Here is a 19,158-nt window from a genome sequence, read left to right as displayed (position 1 = left end):
AGACAAGTGACTAGGGCTCTGTTCATAGAAGTTTCCCTCTGACAACGGAGCATTGATCCATCTTCCACTGCTGAACTTGAATACCAAAGTGAAAAGAGACTGCAGTACGGACACTGTGCTTTTACCTTTATCTGCAGCATACACAGAACCAAGAATTAATACAATTGTGAGCAAAGGGAAAGCGAGCAGCAAATGATTGGGCTAAAATGATAGTTTTCCTTTGTGAAACATATGAGAGAAAGGGTCAGAAAAGGTTCAGACTGGTTTAAAAATAATGGAACCCTTTAGTGCAGCAGAACCCCATAGGAGGGTATTTTTGTTGTGGGCCCATCTTTCTAATCTCTTCGGGGGGGGGCGGGTTGTGGGGAGGATTGCCGTTGTTATTTTTTGAGACACATAGAAAGGAATCAGATTCTTAAGTATTTATTTTGTGTGCTGGGGGGAGTGGATGTTTGAGAGGCGTAAATAAAAAGTGCGGTGAGGAAGCCAAGTTGATTTCTGGTTTATTATTATTATTATTTTGTTGTTGGTAAACCCTGGAAAATATACATCTTTCTCCTTTAAAGTTCTAATTCAAGGCATGAATGTGTGAGTTCTGAAGGGACTTTGGGACTGCGGTAAAAAATCGTTGTCATAGTAACAGAAAGGGAAATAGGCCTTGCTCACCTGGGACTTTAACTTACTGCAAAAGCTGATTTCTTTTTCTTTTTTTTTAAGAAAAGCACTCAGCAAGCGAAATAAATAAATAAATTGTTCACTGTATTCCATGCCAATTCTTCAACTATTTAAAATCTCTCTCCTATACTCATGCGTCCTCCCTCCCTCTCGTAGCCTACACAGATTTTCTTGTCCCAGTTCAACCTGTTTTGTTCTCCAAATGTAAATGTGCTCTGAGAACAGAATCACGGAAGTTGTGCACATTCACAATGGAGGACACTTTAAATATTTCTCATTTGTCACGCTGGGATCGTGATAGCATGGTTGGGGGGTATTTTGTATCTGAAAAGTGAAAATGTTTGCAAACGGTTGTGTTAACCCCTTGCACTCCTGAAATTCATGAGTCTTATCAGTGCAGCCATCATTAGAAAGATGGATTTGCTTATTCACATGGAAGGGCCTGTTGAGAACGGCTCTCGAGTGATAGCATGTCAAGGCTGCGCAAAATCCAAGCACTGTGGTTCATAACGTTCGGCAGTTTCTGCCTAGAGTGCTGGAAATGCAACTTACATAAATGACAACCTACGACCATGCAGAATTGTAAAGTACGAAGGATCGGTGTATTTGACAGAAAAAAAAAAATCATTGATAACTTTGACAGCACCAGCATGTATACCTACTCTAAATCATCACCTATATTCTGCATTGGGTCTGCTATATTCCCTTAATTTCTATTTTTGTCACCCTTTCTCTTACTATTATGTAAGATTGTAATTTGGACGGTCAACAGTTCTGTTTATCTTTAATAAAAATTTAGTAACTAACTGTCAACATGAAATCTGGTCAGCTTTTTTTTTAATGAGCTTAAAGTAGTTTCAGGTCTTTCACCTGCCCCAGAGTTACCCTGCCAATCGTTGTGGTTTTTACAATAGCATTATCCTCCGATGTTGTTGCACAAAAGACGTACGCAGACAACAGAAGAAATAAGGGAAACTGGCTAAACAGAAAGGGCAGTCCACAAGTAAGGACACTTCAAAAAATAGAATGCCAGATTCTTAGCAGGTATGCGCCAGTGTAGCTATGTGGAGCTAGGCTGACTTACACCAACTAAGGATCTAGCCAAAAGAGGACATTTAATTTCCTATTTCATTTAGAATCACATTAGATGTTTCTTATAAGTAACAAATTTCAGCAAGAAATGTGATTTATTTTTAAGTTTTTCAGACAGTCTGGTTTATATACCCTCACGTACATCAGGATGATGCACGCTTGCATCAATGCAAAGCAGGTAAAATAATACTAGATGTTAGTTTCTTGTTAATAGAAGTGACACAGTCTTTTCTCTTTGCAGATTCTTCTTGAAATTTTTCCTCAAGTGCAATCAGAATTGTTTGAAAACAGCAGGAAACCCCAGAGACATGAGACGTTTCCAGGTAAGCGTTCGGAGACTTGATATTAAGTTGTCTGCTTTCCTTTCTTTCCCCCCATTCTTTTTTTCACCTATATTGTTCATAATAAACAAGGTGACAATAAATGATAAACCACTTCAGATATTGTTAAAGATTTTCTTCATTTGCTGCATTTAAACCTTTTTTTCTTCTCCCCCCACCCCCTCTGAATCCCCAAGAGGGGGCAATGTACTGTACCAACCAGCGGTGGATATTTGATTTGACACCCTCGGGCAAAGCACTCACACCCACAGCAGGGATCATGTTTGTGATACTTAGATGCCTCAGAATTTTTCACAGTAGCTGTGTACATGGTACACAAGCACCCCTCCCTTCTACTCCCCACTCTCCCCCGCTTTTTAACTCTTGCATACCCTCCCTTTCAGCCTCTTTAAAAACAGCAGCCAAAATTGTCATGGTCACTTTAAGATCTCACACGGCAAAGCAACAAGACCCATGGGACAATGGCCCAGCTGCTTTGCAGAGAAATCTGCCCCTGGTTTCATCATCGCTGTCGCTGATGTATTGAGAATACCAGCTAATAAAACCACAGAGGGAGGTGAAGTGTGTCAGGTTGCAAACCCTGGTGAAGAGAAAGGCAGACACCGTCTCTCCTCTCTCACCCCAAATATTTTAAGCAACTAGACTTAATAAATAAATATTGCACCTGTAATTCATCCCTCGCACAAATGATAACCATTTCTAATGCTGCCTGGAAGCACTGCAGAGCACTCTCCGTGGTGAGAAAAGTGACATTCCAGAGGTCACCGTAGAACTGTGACCTTAAAAATGGCTCCTCCGTATCCCATGTACAGAGAGACAATGTGGTCTAGTGACTAGGTTACCGAATTGCAACTCAGGAAATCTAGGTTCTGTCCCTGACTCTGACACACTGTGCAACTCTGAGCAAGTCATTCCATGTCTCTGTGCCTCAGAGTTCCTACCTGTTATATGCGGATAATGCAGCTCACTGACCTCTTTAAATCTCTTTGGACCTGATTCAGGAAAGTACTTAAGCGCATGCTCAGGTGCTTTGCTGAATCAGGCCCTTTGAGCTCCGCAGATGCAAAGGACTGTCTAAGTGAGTGGTGCTATTATTTATTATTGATATTCCTGTTATGTCTGCTCCTTTCATCATCTGTTCTATCGTCAGTGACGGAGGATCAGCTGGGCAGGGGAAGGTTCATTGTCTGGCTGATATGCAGGACCTGAACTTATGAGAACTGGATTTTGTTTCTGACTGCCACAGACTTCCTGTATAGCCCTTTGAGCAAATCATGCCACTGCTCTGTGCCTCAGTTTCCCCATTTGTAAAATGGGGATCGTATTTCATGGGAGTTATGTGAGGCCTCGTTCATTAACTTGGGTATCTAGATATTGCAGTGATGGGCATAAGAGAAATGCATAGAAAGCCAATACAGCTCGGGGAGAATAAGCAGTATTCTCTGTACTCATGTATCAGCAACAAAATTCTCAGCCAAGCTGCTCTCCTGCAGAGGCAGCATGGTCTAGTTGGGAAAGACAACAATGTCTGGAAGAATAAGGATGGGACTGCAAGACCTGCACTCCTGCATTAGACTCCTAGTTCTGCATTTGAGTTGCTGTGTGGCCTCGGTCAGGTCCCAATAATGGTTCTATGCCTCAGTTTCCCCATCTATAAAATAAAAATTAAACATGCCTACTTACAAGATACATTGTAAGGATTGGTTACTGGGTTCAATCCTACAGTTCTTACTCACATGAAAAATTCTACTGATGTTGAGGGGGGCTACTTGTGTGAGTAAGGGCTGTAGGAGTGGACACTCAGTGTTTGTAAAGCACTTTAAAGATGAAGGGGCAGGTTGAAAAGAATGGGAACTGCTAGTTGCCCAAAATGAGAGCCACATGAGCACTAAATATTTCCGTATACAACGGCCATCATCATGAAAGATGCTTCATGCACTGAATGTTATTGCTGGGGCTGGTTGAAAATTTTTCATCAGAATGGTTTTTGGACAGAAAATGTTCAGAAATAGAAATGTTCCCCAAAAGGATCGTTCTCAAAACGTTTCAGATTTCCATTGAAAACCTGAAAACTGAACACTCTGATTGCTGAAAACAAACACAACAAAAGTTTTTCAATTTGCAAAGCTCAAAAATGTCAGAGAAAAATGTAAAGACCAAAACAAAAAAACCTGTTCATTTTTGTTGAATTTTTAGTGGGGAAAAATAGTTATTTATAAATAGTAACTAGACCAATTCTAATTACTATTCAAGGGGTTCAGATACTCCATAGTTATTGCCTTGTCTAAGTTTAGGGAATGCTGATGATATCTTGGATACGACACTCTGTTAGCTGTCAGCGAATGAACCTTGCCTTTTTAATGGCAACCCTCCTCAGCAAAGGAGCATAGATTGTTATTTTGATCCCAGATGTTGCCTGCCAAGATGCGAGGAAAAAATCTGAAACAGGAACAAAAATCATCTTATGGCTCATAAATGGGAGCCAGCGAGTACAGTACGGAGACTGATGGAGAGAGAATGATTTTGGAATGTAGTGAAACGAAACCGTTCGGGACTGTCTTTTTGTTCTGCGTTTGTACAGTGCTTAGAACAATGGGGCGGCCCTGGTCAGTGACCGGGGCTGCTCGACGCTACTGCAATAAAAATAAATAAATAAAAATAATATTGCTTAGAGGCTGCCCCAAAGCCAGACTCTGGATCCAAGAACACCTGAACTTTAGATCTAGTTTCAGTGTTTTGCCACGTACCCCGTCTCTACAGTAGGTGAAACCGAACCCCTGGGTTCGGACCATGCCCTAAACCGTGGAAGAGTTTGGATCTGGATCCAGATTTTCTGGCTGAGGTCAATCTTTAGCCATCAGTCTTGCTCCCAGTTTGACTCTGATCCCAAGGTGGTGATGATATGGAGCCTGAATGAATTTAAATTTCTAGCTGAACATGGAACAAGGAGACTGAAATCAGCCTTAGTCATTCACGTGGTTACCAATGGAATGCCTTGAGCCCATCCGCCTGGCATGCCTCTCACACATGCCTCTCCATTGCTTTTGAACTGTATACTAAAATCAGCAGCTTATTGGAGAAGAAAATGAGTTGGGATAGACTCCTTCTCCTTCTGGGTTTTCTACCTTGCTCTACGCCAAGCCTGAAAATTGGAGCCAAATGAAATTCTCCGGTTTTGTTTCACAGAGCTTATTTGAACTCCCTCTGGTCTCTTGCCCACATGGGTTTATATCCTCAGAGTTTCACTTCGACCTTGAGGGTCAAACCTAAAACCTCATCAAGAGACTCAGTCAAGGCCCCTAGGTTTCTCTAGTTCTGTGTCAAAATCATGATGCCAGCCTGACTCTGATCCAAAGTAATAAACGTGCTCCCACTGCAATGGCAAAATCTTGTTTATTTCAGTGAGAGCAGGATCTTAGTCCAGGTTTGCTCAGAACTGTGTATCTAGGAAACTATCTTCGTTCCCAATTTCTAATAGAGCCTGAAATTTAGGTGAGTTCAAGGACAAGGGAATAAGTACCTAACCAAAATCTGCATGGAAAAGATAGAAAATGAATGTGGGCAATGATTTTCTTAAGAGCGGTGCAGTGGGTAGGGTGCAAAGAGCAGTTGGATGGGAATTCTCATCTTCTAGCTCCACCTAGTTCTTTTTCTTTTAATTTGTGCGAACACCTGTTTTATCTGCCTTGGTGTCAAAAGTTTAAACATGCGAGTCATCCCAAAATATTGGTTGTGCTCTCACACTCCAAACACGCTCATTTTAATTCCACTTGGTAAGCTTTACATCAACAAAGGTAATGAATGTGACAGGGTTTTTTTTTTATGAGGTTAGAGAAGACAGCTGTCAATCCTAGAAATGCGAGACCATCATAACTGTGTAAAGCAGAGTCTGACTTCTAGGCAAAAATAGGAAACAGCTATTTTATTGATTTTCCTGATTTAATTAATTTGGTTTTATTTGTGGACCAGATCTAAAGAATTTCAGTGGGCTTCCTTAATACATTCTTAGTAGAGCTTTTGAGTATTATTAAAGGGCTAGTCCTGTGAAAGCTTACACAGGTGCTTAACTTTACTTACATAAGTAGATTGACTTCCGTGGTGTCACTCATATAATACACCGTGCATGAATATTTGCTGGATGGGGACATTATTTGTTTACTTCTATTGTGGTAGCACCTACCACCACCCCCCCCCCCCAGGAATTGGAGACCCATTTTACTAAACGTAACACAAACAGTCCCCTACCCCACACTGACATAGTTATGATTTGACCTGATTTCATCACTTGAAATTGAGTTGGTTTCACCCAAAGAGACTTATGAATTTTGGGTGCATTAAAAGCATGAAGCACACTCAGGATTTGCTGTTAACACACAAACATACATGATGTAGATTGAAGTTGCACTGTATGATATATTTTATGGAATTCTTCAAGCCCAAGAGGCTGGGTTACTCATAACTTGGAAGAGTCTCAAGGTAATGGTTATGATTAGAGATGAGCGTGAACCACAGAGTTTGGGCTTTAATTGGATCACAACCAAAGTTTACGGGTGCTGGGATCCAAAGCGTCGGCTCCGGCTTATTTATAGGAATGGTACAAGTCTTAGCTATTATACTGCACTGGTACGATTTACTTTTTTTTTTTTTTTTAAAGGCTAAGTTCATTTCATTTATATCGCACCTGTTTAAAAAAATAGAAAAACAAACCGGTTAAATTAACACTGAATTGTAAATGTAATGCATCTCCAGATGCCTACAGAGTGTAGGGTTTTTTGGGGCGGGGGAGGGTTGCTTTTTTGTTTCTTGTTTTTTAAGAATAGTTCTTCAGTTTTGAGAGCAACACCAGATGGTTTGTGATCTCATCAACTGTTTGAAATGTGCTTTGCTACTGAGCAGGAGCTTCAAAGACCCAATGAAAATCACTTAACTTATGGCTTTTTGACCAATCCTGGAGTCAATTTTCGACTGTGGGAAGAAACCATCTATTTCCAAAGTGAAATGGTTTGCGATTATTTTATTTTAAATTATTTCCAACACACACACATCTTTCTTACAGGCAACCTAATGGCTAGAGCAGGAGATGGAAACAGGACTTCTGGGTTCCGTTTCTGACTCTGCCCTTGACTCGTGTTTTGACCTTGAGCAAGTCAGAACATCTAGTGTGCTCTTTATTCATATGCAAATTGGGCGTAATTATCTTTCATGGGGATGTTGTGAGGTTTAATTAATGTTTGTAAAGTGCTTGGAAATACTTGGCTGAGGCTTTAGAAGTGACATGCACTATTTACAAAACCAGAATTCTGGAGGTCGGGAATCTGATTGTGGGAAATGCTTAGATTGTGCGTGTGAGAGAGAGAGAGAGGCCTCTTGGCTGACGTACCAGGGATTAGACTGGGGACTTGGAGAACTTAAAGGATAAATTGTTACATCTCACACAAAAGAGCCAAGGCTCTGTAAGTGGGATTGTAACAGATTCACATCCTCTGTGGATTTGGCACAGATGTGGGGACCTGTAATCACACGCTCACCAGTGGGTTGCGGCAACAAAGGTTGAAACTCAGTGAATTGTCATAAAATACAACCCAAACTATTTTAAAAATAACAATGGTGCACTCTATGATGCTCACTTACATCAGTTACCCTCCTCAGATGTTTGAAGTCACTTGCCATACGTGCAACTTTTGGGATTGGTGAATATTTTCCCAAGTATCCAGTGGCTGTCCATATATTGGCCCCACAAATTCTAGCCAACTCAACTCATTAGTACTTTTATTCATGAAAATATTTGTCATTCGAGGTGAGACCCTCAATGGAGCTAGGCCAGTTTACACTTGCTGAGGATCTGGCCCCATTTTTTAATATTGGCAATTGGAGTTCACCTGAACTGGAAAGCTAAGCCTTCATAATACCACCATATCCATCATCACTATGTTCTCAGAGGGCAATTCCCCCAAGAACAGCATAAAAAAACCATGATACACTCCACTCCACTTAATGAGGACTTCTCCCAGGGACCTTGATTGAAGTCCAATGATACTTAATGGTAATGACCACTGCGTAAGGGCGAGGATGGTAATTCCGTTGACTTGTGATGAGGCACTTCAGCTAAAATGCATAGCTAAGATTCAGTGCTAAAACATTAGCCTCCTGTTGACTGGGAATTCTCCTTGCGCCAGGATCATCCTGATTGAGCAGATCCTAGAGCACCATTGTGGTTCAGACAGTGGACAAGCAGGAAAATATTAGCTCTAACCACAGACCTGTCTACCCACTGCATTTAAAAGAAACAACGACATGGGATATACCCTTTCGGGTTTTCCCCTTCTCAGTGCTCCAGAGAGAGGTAGAAAGGGGTGGGGGGAAACAAGGTATATCCCTAGAGATCCCTGACCCCAGATTGGTTTGCTCAGTTCATCCCTGAGCATGTGAGAAAAAGCTCACCTTGGCTAAGAATTAATCCACAAGTTCTAACATACTAGAATCCATGGGCACTCTGGGGCCCCTGAAATAAGGTCAATGCAGATAGTCCTCTGTGCCTTCATTGTAGGATCGGGGTCTAAATGTGGAACTCCAACTGAAATCAATGGAAGTTTGGTGCAGAGAGAGGTTGCTGGCATTTTTCTGTTAAGCCCATCCCTAGTTCAACTAGACAGCAAACACGGTATGCTAAGCATTAATCCTGAAGTCCTCATTTAAACAAAACTCCCATTGACATCAGTGGGAATCTTACCTGAGTGAAGACGACAGGATGAGCCGGTGTATGTGTGTAGCTTCCACCCAGGTGGAAAATAATAATGAAAATATCCACAGAGTAGCTATTCTTTTGGAAAAATTAAAATAACATGGTACTGTGACTGCACAATTAAAAGGGAAAGTACATCAGGAATTTAATATTGTTTCCAGATGTCAAGTGTCATAAAGAATTTTTTCCTCACTTGGAAGGGTATCAGGAATTGGTTGTTGTTTTTTTAGAGCTCATTTCCACAGCGATGAGATGTGTTGCATGTATGTAAATGCATGTATGCCTGATGTGTATGCATGCATATGTAAATGTGTGTGTTTAGGGATACAAAAGCAATATGTATTGTCCATGTACAACACTGTGTGTATGTATTGTCCATGTACAACACTGTGTGTATTTAGATACATTTAGATACATATAATTGGGGGGGGTGCATATTTGCGCGCAGAGACAGATATAGTGTGTATATGATGGAGAGATTGCTTAGCTCCTACCTTACATCTCATCGGAGGGTCTGGAAGCGTTTTACAATATTAGCTAGTTTTCCTAACAGAACATCTTCAGGCTACGTAAAGAATCCTCCTTTCTCGCCACCCCCGTGGACATGGAAATATGTACCCTGCTGAAAAGGGGACTCAATTAGCAAGGATCCTCCATTGCGAATGTCCAGCTGTTAGTGTCCGAGGTTTAAATCTTGAGACTGTTAATCACAGCCATCTAGACAGATCTTCGCTGTCAGAAGGGGTGTGGAGGAGAGGTGGCCTCTCACTCAGTTAGCCAGGTAAGGATTTGTAAATTAAAACTAGCACTTTGAATTGTGTTTGGAAGCAAAAGGGAGGCCAGTGCAGCCTACAGAGCCCAGGTTTATTGCGTCAAACTTGGATAGCACTTCTGTTCTCTGCAGTAGTTGAAGCCTTAGCTTGGTCTTCAAGCAGAGTGCATTACAGTAATCCAGCTGAGAAATGAGAATAGCACAGGGATGTAGTGAAAAAATGGTAACTCACTTTCTTGTAACTGTTGTTCTTCGAGATGTGTCGTTCATGTTCCTTCCAATCAGGTGTGTGCAGCACACGAGCACAGTAGCTGGAAGATTTCCCCCCTAGCAGCATCCAAGGGCTCTGCCGACCCGCCACCCCCTCAGTTCCTTCTTGCCAGCTATTCCGACAGAAGGGTAGAAGGGTGGGTATTGGAATGGACAAGAACAACTCATCTTGAAGAACAACAGTTACGAGAAGGTGAGTAACCGTTTTTTCTTCTTGGAGGGCTCGTTCATGTCCATTCCAATCAGGTGACTCACAAGCCCAAATTCAGGAGGCGGGGTCGGAGTTATGCACTGATTGGAGCAGTGCTCATCCGAAGGCCACATCGGCTCTAGCCTGCTGAGTAATTGCGTAGTGAAAGTGTGGATGGAGGACCACGTCGCCTCTCTGCAGATTTCCTGAGTAGGAACCTGAGCCAGGAACACTGTAGATGAAGCCTGAGCCCTGGTGGAGTGTGCAGTGATCGGAGGTGCAGGAACACCTGCCAGGTTATAGCACTCACGAATACAGGACGCTATCCATGACGAGATGTGTTGTGACGACACAGGCTGACCTTTCATTCTGTCGGTCACTGACATGAATAACCGGACCGATTTTCTGAACAGCTTCGTTCTCTCGATGTAAAAGGCCAGTGCCCTGCGGACACCCAGAGAATGGAGTCTCTGCTCCCTGCTGCTGGAATGTGGCTTAGGGTGGAATACTGGGAGAAAGATGTCCTGGTTAATGTGAAATTGAGAGACAACCTTTGGTAGGAAAGCAGGGTGAGCTCTGAGCTGAACCTTGTCCTTATAGAACACGGTGTAGGGAGGCTCTTAGGTTAGGGCCTTACATTCAGACATCCTCCTGGATGAGGAATGCCACCAGGAATGCCACCTCATAAGAGAGGTAGAGCAGGGAGCACGACGCCAAGGGTTCAAAGGGCGGTCCCATGAGTCTAGAAATTACCAGGTTGAGGTCCCAAGCCAGGACAGGCTGCCGCACGTGAGGCCTTTTAGACCTTTTAGAAACCGGCTGACCATTGGGTTACCAAAGACAGAGCGGCGCTCCGCGCTCGGGTGGAAGGCCGAGATGGTGGCCAAGTGAACCCTTATTGATGACAATGAAAGCCCCTGCTGCTTCAGATGGAGCAGGTAGTCCAGAATAAGTGGCACTGGAGCCAGCGTCGGGGACGTAAGGTGCTGCGCTGACCAGACTGAAAATCTCTCCCACTTGACAAGATAGGTAGCTCTCTTAGAGGGTTTCTTGCTGCCAAGGAGGACCTGTCTAACCTGGTCTGGTTCGGATGTTGGAGGCGACCATGATCTTTTGTCAGAAGGTCCGGGAAGAGCAGCAGGGTGACCTGGAGCTTCCACGGACATGTCTAGGAGAGATGTGTATCAGTGCTGATGGGGCCAGGCTGGTGCTATCAATATGACCTGAGCTCGTTCCCTTTGGATCTTGAGGAGTACCTTGTGAATGAGCAGTATGGGTGGAAAGGCGTATAGGAGACTACCTCCCCAGTGGAGGAGGAACGCGTCTGCTCTCGAGCCCAGGCTGTGGTTCTGGAATTGCTGGCACTTCCTGTTGCGTTGCCTGGAGAACAGGTCTATCTGGGGAAAGCCCCACCTCTGGAAGATTGAATTTGTGACATGGCCATGAAAGGACCTGCTGAGGTGGTCCGCCATCTCATTCTGTATCCCGAGGAGGTACGACGCTTGTTGGTGTATTGAATGTTCTACACAGAAGTCCCACGGCATGAGGACTTCCTGGCACAGGGGAGAGGAGAGGGCTGCCCCGTTTGTTGATATAGAACATTGCCGTAGTGCTGTCCATCATAACTGATGTGCATTGTCCCTTTAAGTATGCCCAGAAGGTTTGGCATGCCAGGTGCACAGCTGTCAGCTCTCTGACGCTGATGTGGAGAGCCAGATCAGCTGGAGACCTTGAGTCCTGCGGTCTCCTAGATGTGCTCTCCAGCCCACGTCTGGTGCGTCCATCACGAGCGACAGAGATGGCTGTGGACTGGTGAAGGAGACCCCCTGAGCACGCCTCCTGAGGGTTGAGCCACCACAGGAAGGAGTTGAGGACTGGGCAAGGCAGGGTCATGATCCTGTCCAAACTGTCCCGGGCTGGTCGATACATCTATGCATGACTGGAGTGGTTGGAGTGATGACTGCCACGCACTAGGTGAAGACTCAAGGTGCTGCTAACAGGCCGAACGGAAGGACTGTAAATTGGTAGTGCGTATTGTTCACCACAAACCTGAGGTGCTTTCTGTGGAGAGTCTGAGGGGAGCAACTCCATGAATGTAGCCATCGCCGAGCAGGTATTGTAGGAGTACCCGCTGACAATAGCCTGCTGGTTAGATATTTGGAGTTGTTGTCCCCCTGTTGAGTACACCTTTTGCCCGAATAGGTCTAGTTTTTTAGTGTCCCTATTCTTGGGGGTAGGGCCCTGAAAGTCTTGCCTCTCCCACTGGTTAGCAGCGTCCACCACCAGAGAGTCAGGCTGGGGGTGGGAATAAAGGTGTTCATAACCTTTGGAGGGCACAAAGTACCGGCGTTAGTTACACTTGGCAGTGGGGCCGGGGTCTGCCACAGGGTCTTAGTCATGTCCATAATTGTCTTTATAAATGATAAAGCGATACGGGAAAGGCCAGAGGGGGCCAGGATGTCAACCACAGGGTCTGCATCCTCGACCACTTCCTCCGCCTTAATGCCCAGACCCGGCGCATCAACTGCTGCAACACCCTGGAGTCTTCCAAAGCTGGGGCTACGGAAGTGCCCGCCAGCGCCTCAGGTTGTGAAGAGGAGGCGGAGGAGGCCACCAGAAGGGGTGGTTGCTCTCTACCATCCCCACCCAAGGTATCTCGTGACCCCGGGGGGGGCTGTGGTTGGTTGGCCCAGTTCCAGCGCCGTGAAGGGCCTGGGTATTGGTGCCGATGCCTGGTCCCACTCCAGCACCAGTGTAGATGCCTCAGGTCGCACCTGCGCCAGGGTCTTCATCGACGCCTTCGCAGCCAGCGTCGATGACTACGTCGGTGCTGAAGGCCTTGCAGCCAGCACCGTAGCAGCAGTCTGATGCCCCCGGCGGCGCCGTGGTCGGTGTCGATGCCCGTGACCGTGCCACGGCCGATGGCGTTGACGCCAGAGGTACTGGCTCAGTTGCTGGTCGTGGCGGAACAAATGTTGCAGACGCCACCGACGCAGCTCCCAAGCAGGATCCATGGCTCCGACTCTGGCCCTGATGGAAAGCCCATGGAGTCCAAAAGAATTCGGGTTCTGCTATTGAGCCGGGCTCTGCTATTGTGAGGGCCACTGCATTGGGCGGGACCCCCTATGGTGCCATGAGCTGGACCTTCTGCTCCTGCTATCGTCCGAGCGATACGAGTCCGACTCTGACGTTTCAGAATAGGAGGACCTGGGCAGCGCTGCAACTCTTGCCTGGGGACCGACTCCGCTCCCTGGATGGAGGCACTGACGTCGGTGGGCACCGAGGTGAAGGGGATTGGCGTGACATCCTTGCTGGCTTTCCCTTTGACTGAACGGGGTGCCGGGATGGAGCCTGCAGTGCTCACACATCCTCCTGCCTCAGGGGCGAGACTGGCGGCGTGAGTCTCAGCAGGTCCTGTGCTGCCTCAAAGGCTCCGGGGTGGACGGGAGCAGCAGGTGCTCTGAGGGGGATCGGCAAGCGTGACGGGCTCGGACTTGACTGCCTCACTTGGGCAGGAGTCGACATAGCCCCACTGAGCCTCAGAGCCATGGCCCAACTGAGTTGTCACTGATGGCTGATCCCTGGATCTTGCTGAGGGGGATCGGCCTCTTTCTGTCCTCTTCTTCTTCTATGCCGGCTATTGGGACTGGTGCCGAAGGCTGGAGTGCCCCTGAGAGCCTCCATGATGGTGCCGAGCCTTCTTGGCAGTGTCTTTCTTTGACGTTGGATCTCTCAAAGATGGCGCCGGAGTGCTCCGTGCTGAAGAAGACATACTGGAAGCAGGATCCCCAGTGCCTGGGTCCGACTGAGGTCAGAGAGCTGCCTCTATGAGGAGGATTTTAAGCCCCCTTCTCCCTCTCTTTAAGAGTTCTCAGTTGGAATTCCCGACAGATCTTGTAGTGGTCTTTTTGGTGGCCCTTGCCCAGACACTGTAAACAGGAGGTGTGGGGGTCACTTTTAGCCATGCGCTTCACGCAGTCCTGGCAAGTCTTGAAGCCTGGGGATCGCGGCATGCCCCGGTGAAAAATAATGGGGCGGAAGGAAACCGGGGGGGGGGGAAGAGGGGAGGAGGACCCTCCCTGTAACTGAAACTTATAAGTGAATTAACTATGTTATACTAACCACCTAGAACTAACTATCTACAGCAAAAACTGAAAGTACTGCCAAGCCACTTGCCGAAGCAAGAGCAAGGGAAAGTCCCAGCTGCCGTCACTGGCGGTAAGAAGGAACTGAGAGGGTGGCGGGTCGGCAGGGCCCTTTACTGGGTGCCATGAAGGTGCGACTCCAGAGGGCACCTAGGCCTACCCCCTGGATGCTGCTAGGAGAAAAATCTTCTGGCTACTGTGCGCGCTCACGCACCTGATTGCAATGAACAGGAACAAGCACTCGAAGAAACATGCAGGTTTCTAATGTTGCCGGGGAATAATTAACTAATATCTGAGGCCAGTAAAGAGGAACCATCCAGACTAGCAAAGTAAATCTTAAGACCTGCTGAAAACCCCACTTACAAGATCACAAATCTCTCTCCATTATGCTTGCTGGAACCCCGATTCAGGTCTGTGAATGTGATGCCTTGTCCTTTTTATTCTAACTGTTCAGGTCACTATAGTCTTCATTTTCTTCTAAAACTACAGTTTGGAGAACTAGCTGATTCAAGGAATTGGGATGCAGAATCGTTTGTTTCTACGTAATTGCTTAAACTTGAGCCCAGGTCAGCCGTGAGCCAAAAGGGTGTTTGATGCCCTATGTAAATAATTTGGTGTTCTCAGTCTCTTTCCCAAGAAGAGTTTACCAAAGCCACAACAACGTGTGCCACCCATTGCTGATCTCAGTGGAACAGCCATAAACTGAATGGGCCTAGTGGCCAAATCTCACCCGGAGAGGTGGTCTCATCAGATGAGGAATCAGACAAGTTGGCATAGTGGTACCTGAGGTAACTTGCCTGTGCTGTGGATAAATTTGAGGACTTAAATCTCCAGGGAAGTCATGCCAGCACCTTTCACCAGCACTCAATACACATAAAGAAAACAAAGCTTGCCATGTTTTACGATCTTGGGAGAACAAGTGGTATTGATGGATATGCATTCAGAAGGGCATTGGCAAAACTGCCTATAAATGGTTAACAAGGTAATGGTAAGAAATGTTGACCTTGATTTGTTTAGCTAAGATGTAAAGATTTTTGAAGGTCAAAGGTGTCCTTGTGTAGTGTTTTGGAGTCTAACTGTGTCTGACCCTCTAACATTAAGCTGCTGTGGCCTGTAGTTTTGAAGAGTGAAGCAAACCAGGGGGAAAGAGAGAAGGGGGAGAGAACAGGAAATGGAGTGAGGTGTTTCAGGAAGTTGTCAGGAGTTGACTGATTGATTCCAGATGGAAAGGGTCACCCTCCGTGACCCAGGAAATACTCACTGGGGGAAAGCAGTTGTTGGCTTGTGAAAGGGGAGGGCCTGGGAGTTAGAGACTATGGTGGAATGCACATTCTGCTTCCTTTTATTCTTAAAACGTTGAGTCTTAATCTTCAGTATTCAACCATTTGATTGTCCTCGCCTGGCAAGGGGGAGTGAGTGGAGCTAAGTCTGGAGCGCCAGTAACTTTACCTCCATCATCTAAAACATTCTTACTCTGTAGCATAGATAAAAAAGTGAACCAGAAGAATCATAGTCAAGAAGACACAATCTCTCTCTTGCTGAATTGCAGTAATGCCAAGAGATGGGCCCAAACCAAAACCTAAGCTCCAACAACCTCCAAAAAACACGGAGCGAGTTCAGATCCAGACCCAACCTCTGTGAGTTGGGTCCATCTCAGAGGATGGTTTTATTTATTTACTCTGGCTTCATTCTGTGAGGTGGTGTCTTCGCCCCCCCAGTGGTGAACCTGAGAGGTGACAAAATGAAACCACCCAGGAGAGGGGTCTTACGGGGGTCTCAGCAATCCCTGCTCACCATGGGATTTGCGGGTGCTCAGCACTTCACAAGAATGTGACTTCTGTCTGGAAGTTATTGTTGTGTTTCAGGGACCAGTAGAACCTTTTTAAATGAAACGTTGATCATCTATATTCTCTCACTTTTTGTGTATAATACAGATACCTATATAGTCACACACCTGTAATGTGTACGATTTATATTTGTGTGTATTAATATATATTTTGTGTGTGTGGATATATAAAATTGTCTCTGTGTGGCTGGGTATTTGTATATTTTGTGTGTGTGTGTGTGTGTATATATATATATATATATATATATATATATGGGGTATATTTTTGATTTACATTTGGTTACAATTTAAAATCTTGTCGTAAATATTTCAGACACTGGAATGATTCAGGTCTATTCCCCTGTTGCCATAGCATGGTCTGTGCTGGCCAGTGAAAGATTAAAATTTATTTCCATTGTTTAACGGAAAATAATGAGGTGCATCTGACTGGGTTCAGCTATGTCATGCGGGAAACGTTCACTTTGGAACAGAGTCTCACTCCACCCAAATGTGCAATGATGAAATCAGTTGGCACACACAAATGCAGCACATTTTGTGACAGGAATGCATGAGAAGTATTAATGTACAGTATGACAAGAGCCTTTTGGAATGAATTAACCTTGTCGTAAAAAAAAAAAAAAAAAAGAGACCGAGCGAGAGCATTTTTAAACCAGCAAAATCCTACAGGAGGGCAGGGTTTTCCTGCTGTGTGCTGAATACAGTTTATCAACAATTAAAGCCTGAAAGTCTCTTACTTAAAGCATGACAATGGCATCTTTGAAAATTCATGCACACGCTCAGGGTCAGATCCTTAACAGCTAGCAGCAAATGAGGGAGGCTCTGTTGAAGCCAAGGGAGGTACACCAATGTGGACCCGCTGAGGATCTGGACTTCAAAGTTCTAATGAGATGCACATTCTTCATACTTGTTCAAATGAAGGATTTTTTTTTAATATATGTGGTTTAAAGACGCACATATCTCTGGGTTTAATAGATTTATAGCTTAGGACATTTTGTTTTAAAGAGAGATCTCAATGAGTCTCAGTAACAAATATGATTATTTCCTGTAGGAGTTGACTTGTGTCCTGTTGGGACCCAGCGAGATTGGACAAAAAGGGCAAGATTTTCAAAATCCATGATTTTGAGAGCCACAATTTGTGGGTGCCCAACCTAAGACACCCCTAAAGCGGCCTGATTTGCACAAAGTACTGAGTGCCATCTTCTGGAAACCAGGCCCTTCTACCCCTTGCAGCTAATGGAAGTTTCTGTTTATCTCATGTTTTAGAAACCTATGTTTTAGAAGCAGATGGTTGTAAGTTTGATTTCCTATGATGTACGTGTGTGTAGGATAGCAGATGGCTGTGCTTCTATATATACATAGCAGCGAGCACATTATTCTGGTGCTCTGCAGTCTGCGCTCATTGTCTGTACATACAGACCTCTATGCTACAATGCATCACAGAAAACTAAACTTAAGATAGTCTCTAGTCACTGGTTCATTATGTCATGTACATTGAGGATAGCATATGGCCCTTTGGATGCCATGTTAAATGGAATGAAGGCACAGGATAGAAAGTGAAAATACTTTTTCCCCCAGTGGGAAATAAACTATTATATTTTACAAATAGAACAAGATTTTAATTCAATATAATAATAAATACATCAAAAGCTGAATACTAAAACAAGTCATTTACCTGCCTTTTTTCCTAGGTTGTGTTATCAACAACAGTGAATGTTGATGGACATGTATTGGCAGTGTCTGACAACATGTTTGTTCATAACAACTCTAAACATGGACGGAGAGCGAGGAGACTTGACCCCTCAGAAGGTATGGAACTTTGTCTGGAATATGGTACACCAGTGAAAACAAACACACACACTCTGCACTTGAATTTTTGTTTGTTTTGGTGGGAGTGGAGAGAGCTGCAGAACTTCAGGGGCTTTAGAGAAGGAAGATGAACCCAAGAAAGGCTCTACCACATGCAGAATATGATCCTTCTTCACCTAAGAGAGAGACTCCCCCCCATCTATTCATTAGTTAATTTGTACAGGGCTGTGAAGATGAAAAACTCTGTAAAAGCGTTCACAATTAGCTAAGAATGTCAGACTTACTGCTCAGCTGGCCCAGACTTGATTTCAGGCAAATTAGGCAACATGACATCTTACTTAAACAGAAACATTACAGTGCAAGATGTGTATGAAAAAGTGTCTGGTTCTCTTAAACAAACTGTGTGCAAAGCATAACAATGCGCAGAAGGAAACTGACACTAATTGATTTTAGTTTGTTTGGCTAAGCAGGAATTGCCGTCGTCCATGGGACGGTTCTTGGGGGTATATTAAAGCAATTACCAATACCTGTATCTGTTAAGCTTCAAAGTGGGTAACCCCCCCCACCCCACCCCACCCCGTCCCCCCACCCCCACCCCCCGTCCCTGCCCCTCTCACAAACTCCACTTCTTCAAAACAGGCACCACTTAAAAATCCTATCTATGTCTCTTCCCCCCTTCTCCAATCTCCCTGAAGCCTGTGAAAGTGAGAAGAGTTTGTGATGTTAGTAGAAGAGACAAGCAAGGCTATTATTTCATTACACTGTTTTGTTGCCCCCCTTCTTAAATGTGCCCTGTATCAACCTAAGAAGAATTAATGAACTGGAAGAAAATGATTGAATCAGTAAAGAATTCGGAGCAGTGTTAATTCCCCCCCAGCGGGTAGTGAAATGGTAGAAGGAAAATCCCAGGATTCCAAGCCTAGGAAGCCATCCAGTTTTTCCTTGACTGATTGGATGTGATTGACTGGCTGTTCAAAGGAGTCTCATGTTTTTGGAGCCCTGCCAAAGTTCCCCTCCACCTCTGACCCTGTCAACATTGGGAATGGAGTGATGGATTGACTTTGGTTATGGCCTGGAAACCATATTGGGTTCCTGATGGGATGTATAGTCCAGAGGCCTTGAACATATGGAAAAGAGCAGGAAAAAAAAGTCACAAAAATTCCATAAAGTCACAAAAATTATTAGAAATTGTCTCTTGATAGGAACTGGAGGAAAGGCAAGCTATTTCCATATCTCTTTATCCCATTGATAAACACAGTAAATTGTAACACATCCCTCC

The 19,158-nt window shown here is 44.8% G+C and overlaps 1 protein-coding gene across 1 annotated transcript in view; it reads left to right on the top strand.

Moving 5' to 3' along the window:
• EBF2 (EBF transcription factor 2) overlaps positions 1-19,158 on the top strand; it is a 182,698-nt gene that overhangs the window by 133,618 nt on the left and 29,922 nt on the right. The window contains exons 7-8 of the mRNA XM_078850634.1: positions 2,009-2,090; positions 17,762-17,879. Coding sequence (XP_078706760.1) covers positions 2,009-2,090; positions 17,762-17,879 — 200 coding nt within the window. The remainder of the gene's footprint in view (positions 1-2,008; positions 2,091-17,761; positions 17,880-19,158) is intronic.

The sequence above is a fragment of the Lepidochelys kempii genome, chromosome 26 (genome assembly GCF_965140285.1).
Source record: "Lepidochelys kempii isolate rLepKem1 chromosome 26, rLepKem1.hap1, whole genome shotgun sequence".
Taxonomy (NCBI): domain Eukaryota; kingdom Metazoa; phylum Chordata; order Testudines; family Cheloniidae; genus Lepidochelys; species Lepidochelys kempii.
Note: the sequence above shows the minus strand (reverse complement) of the source record. Positions and strands in the feature narration are given on the sequence as shown.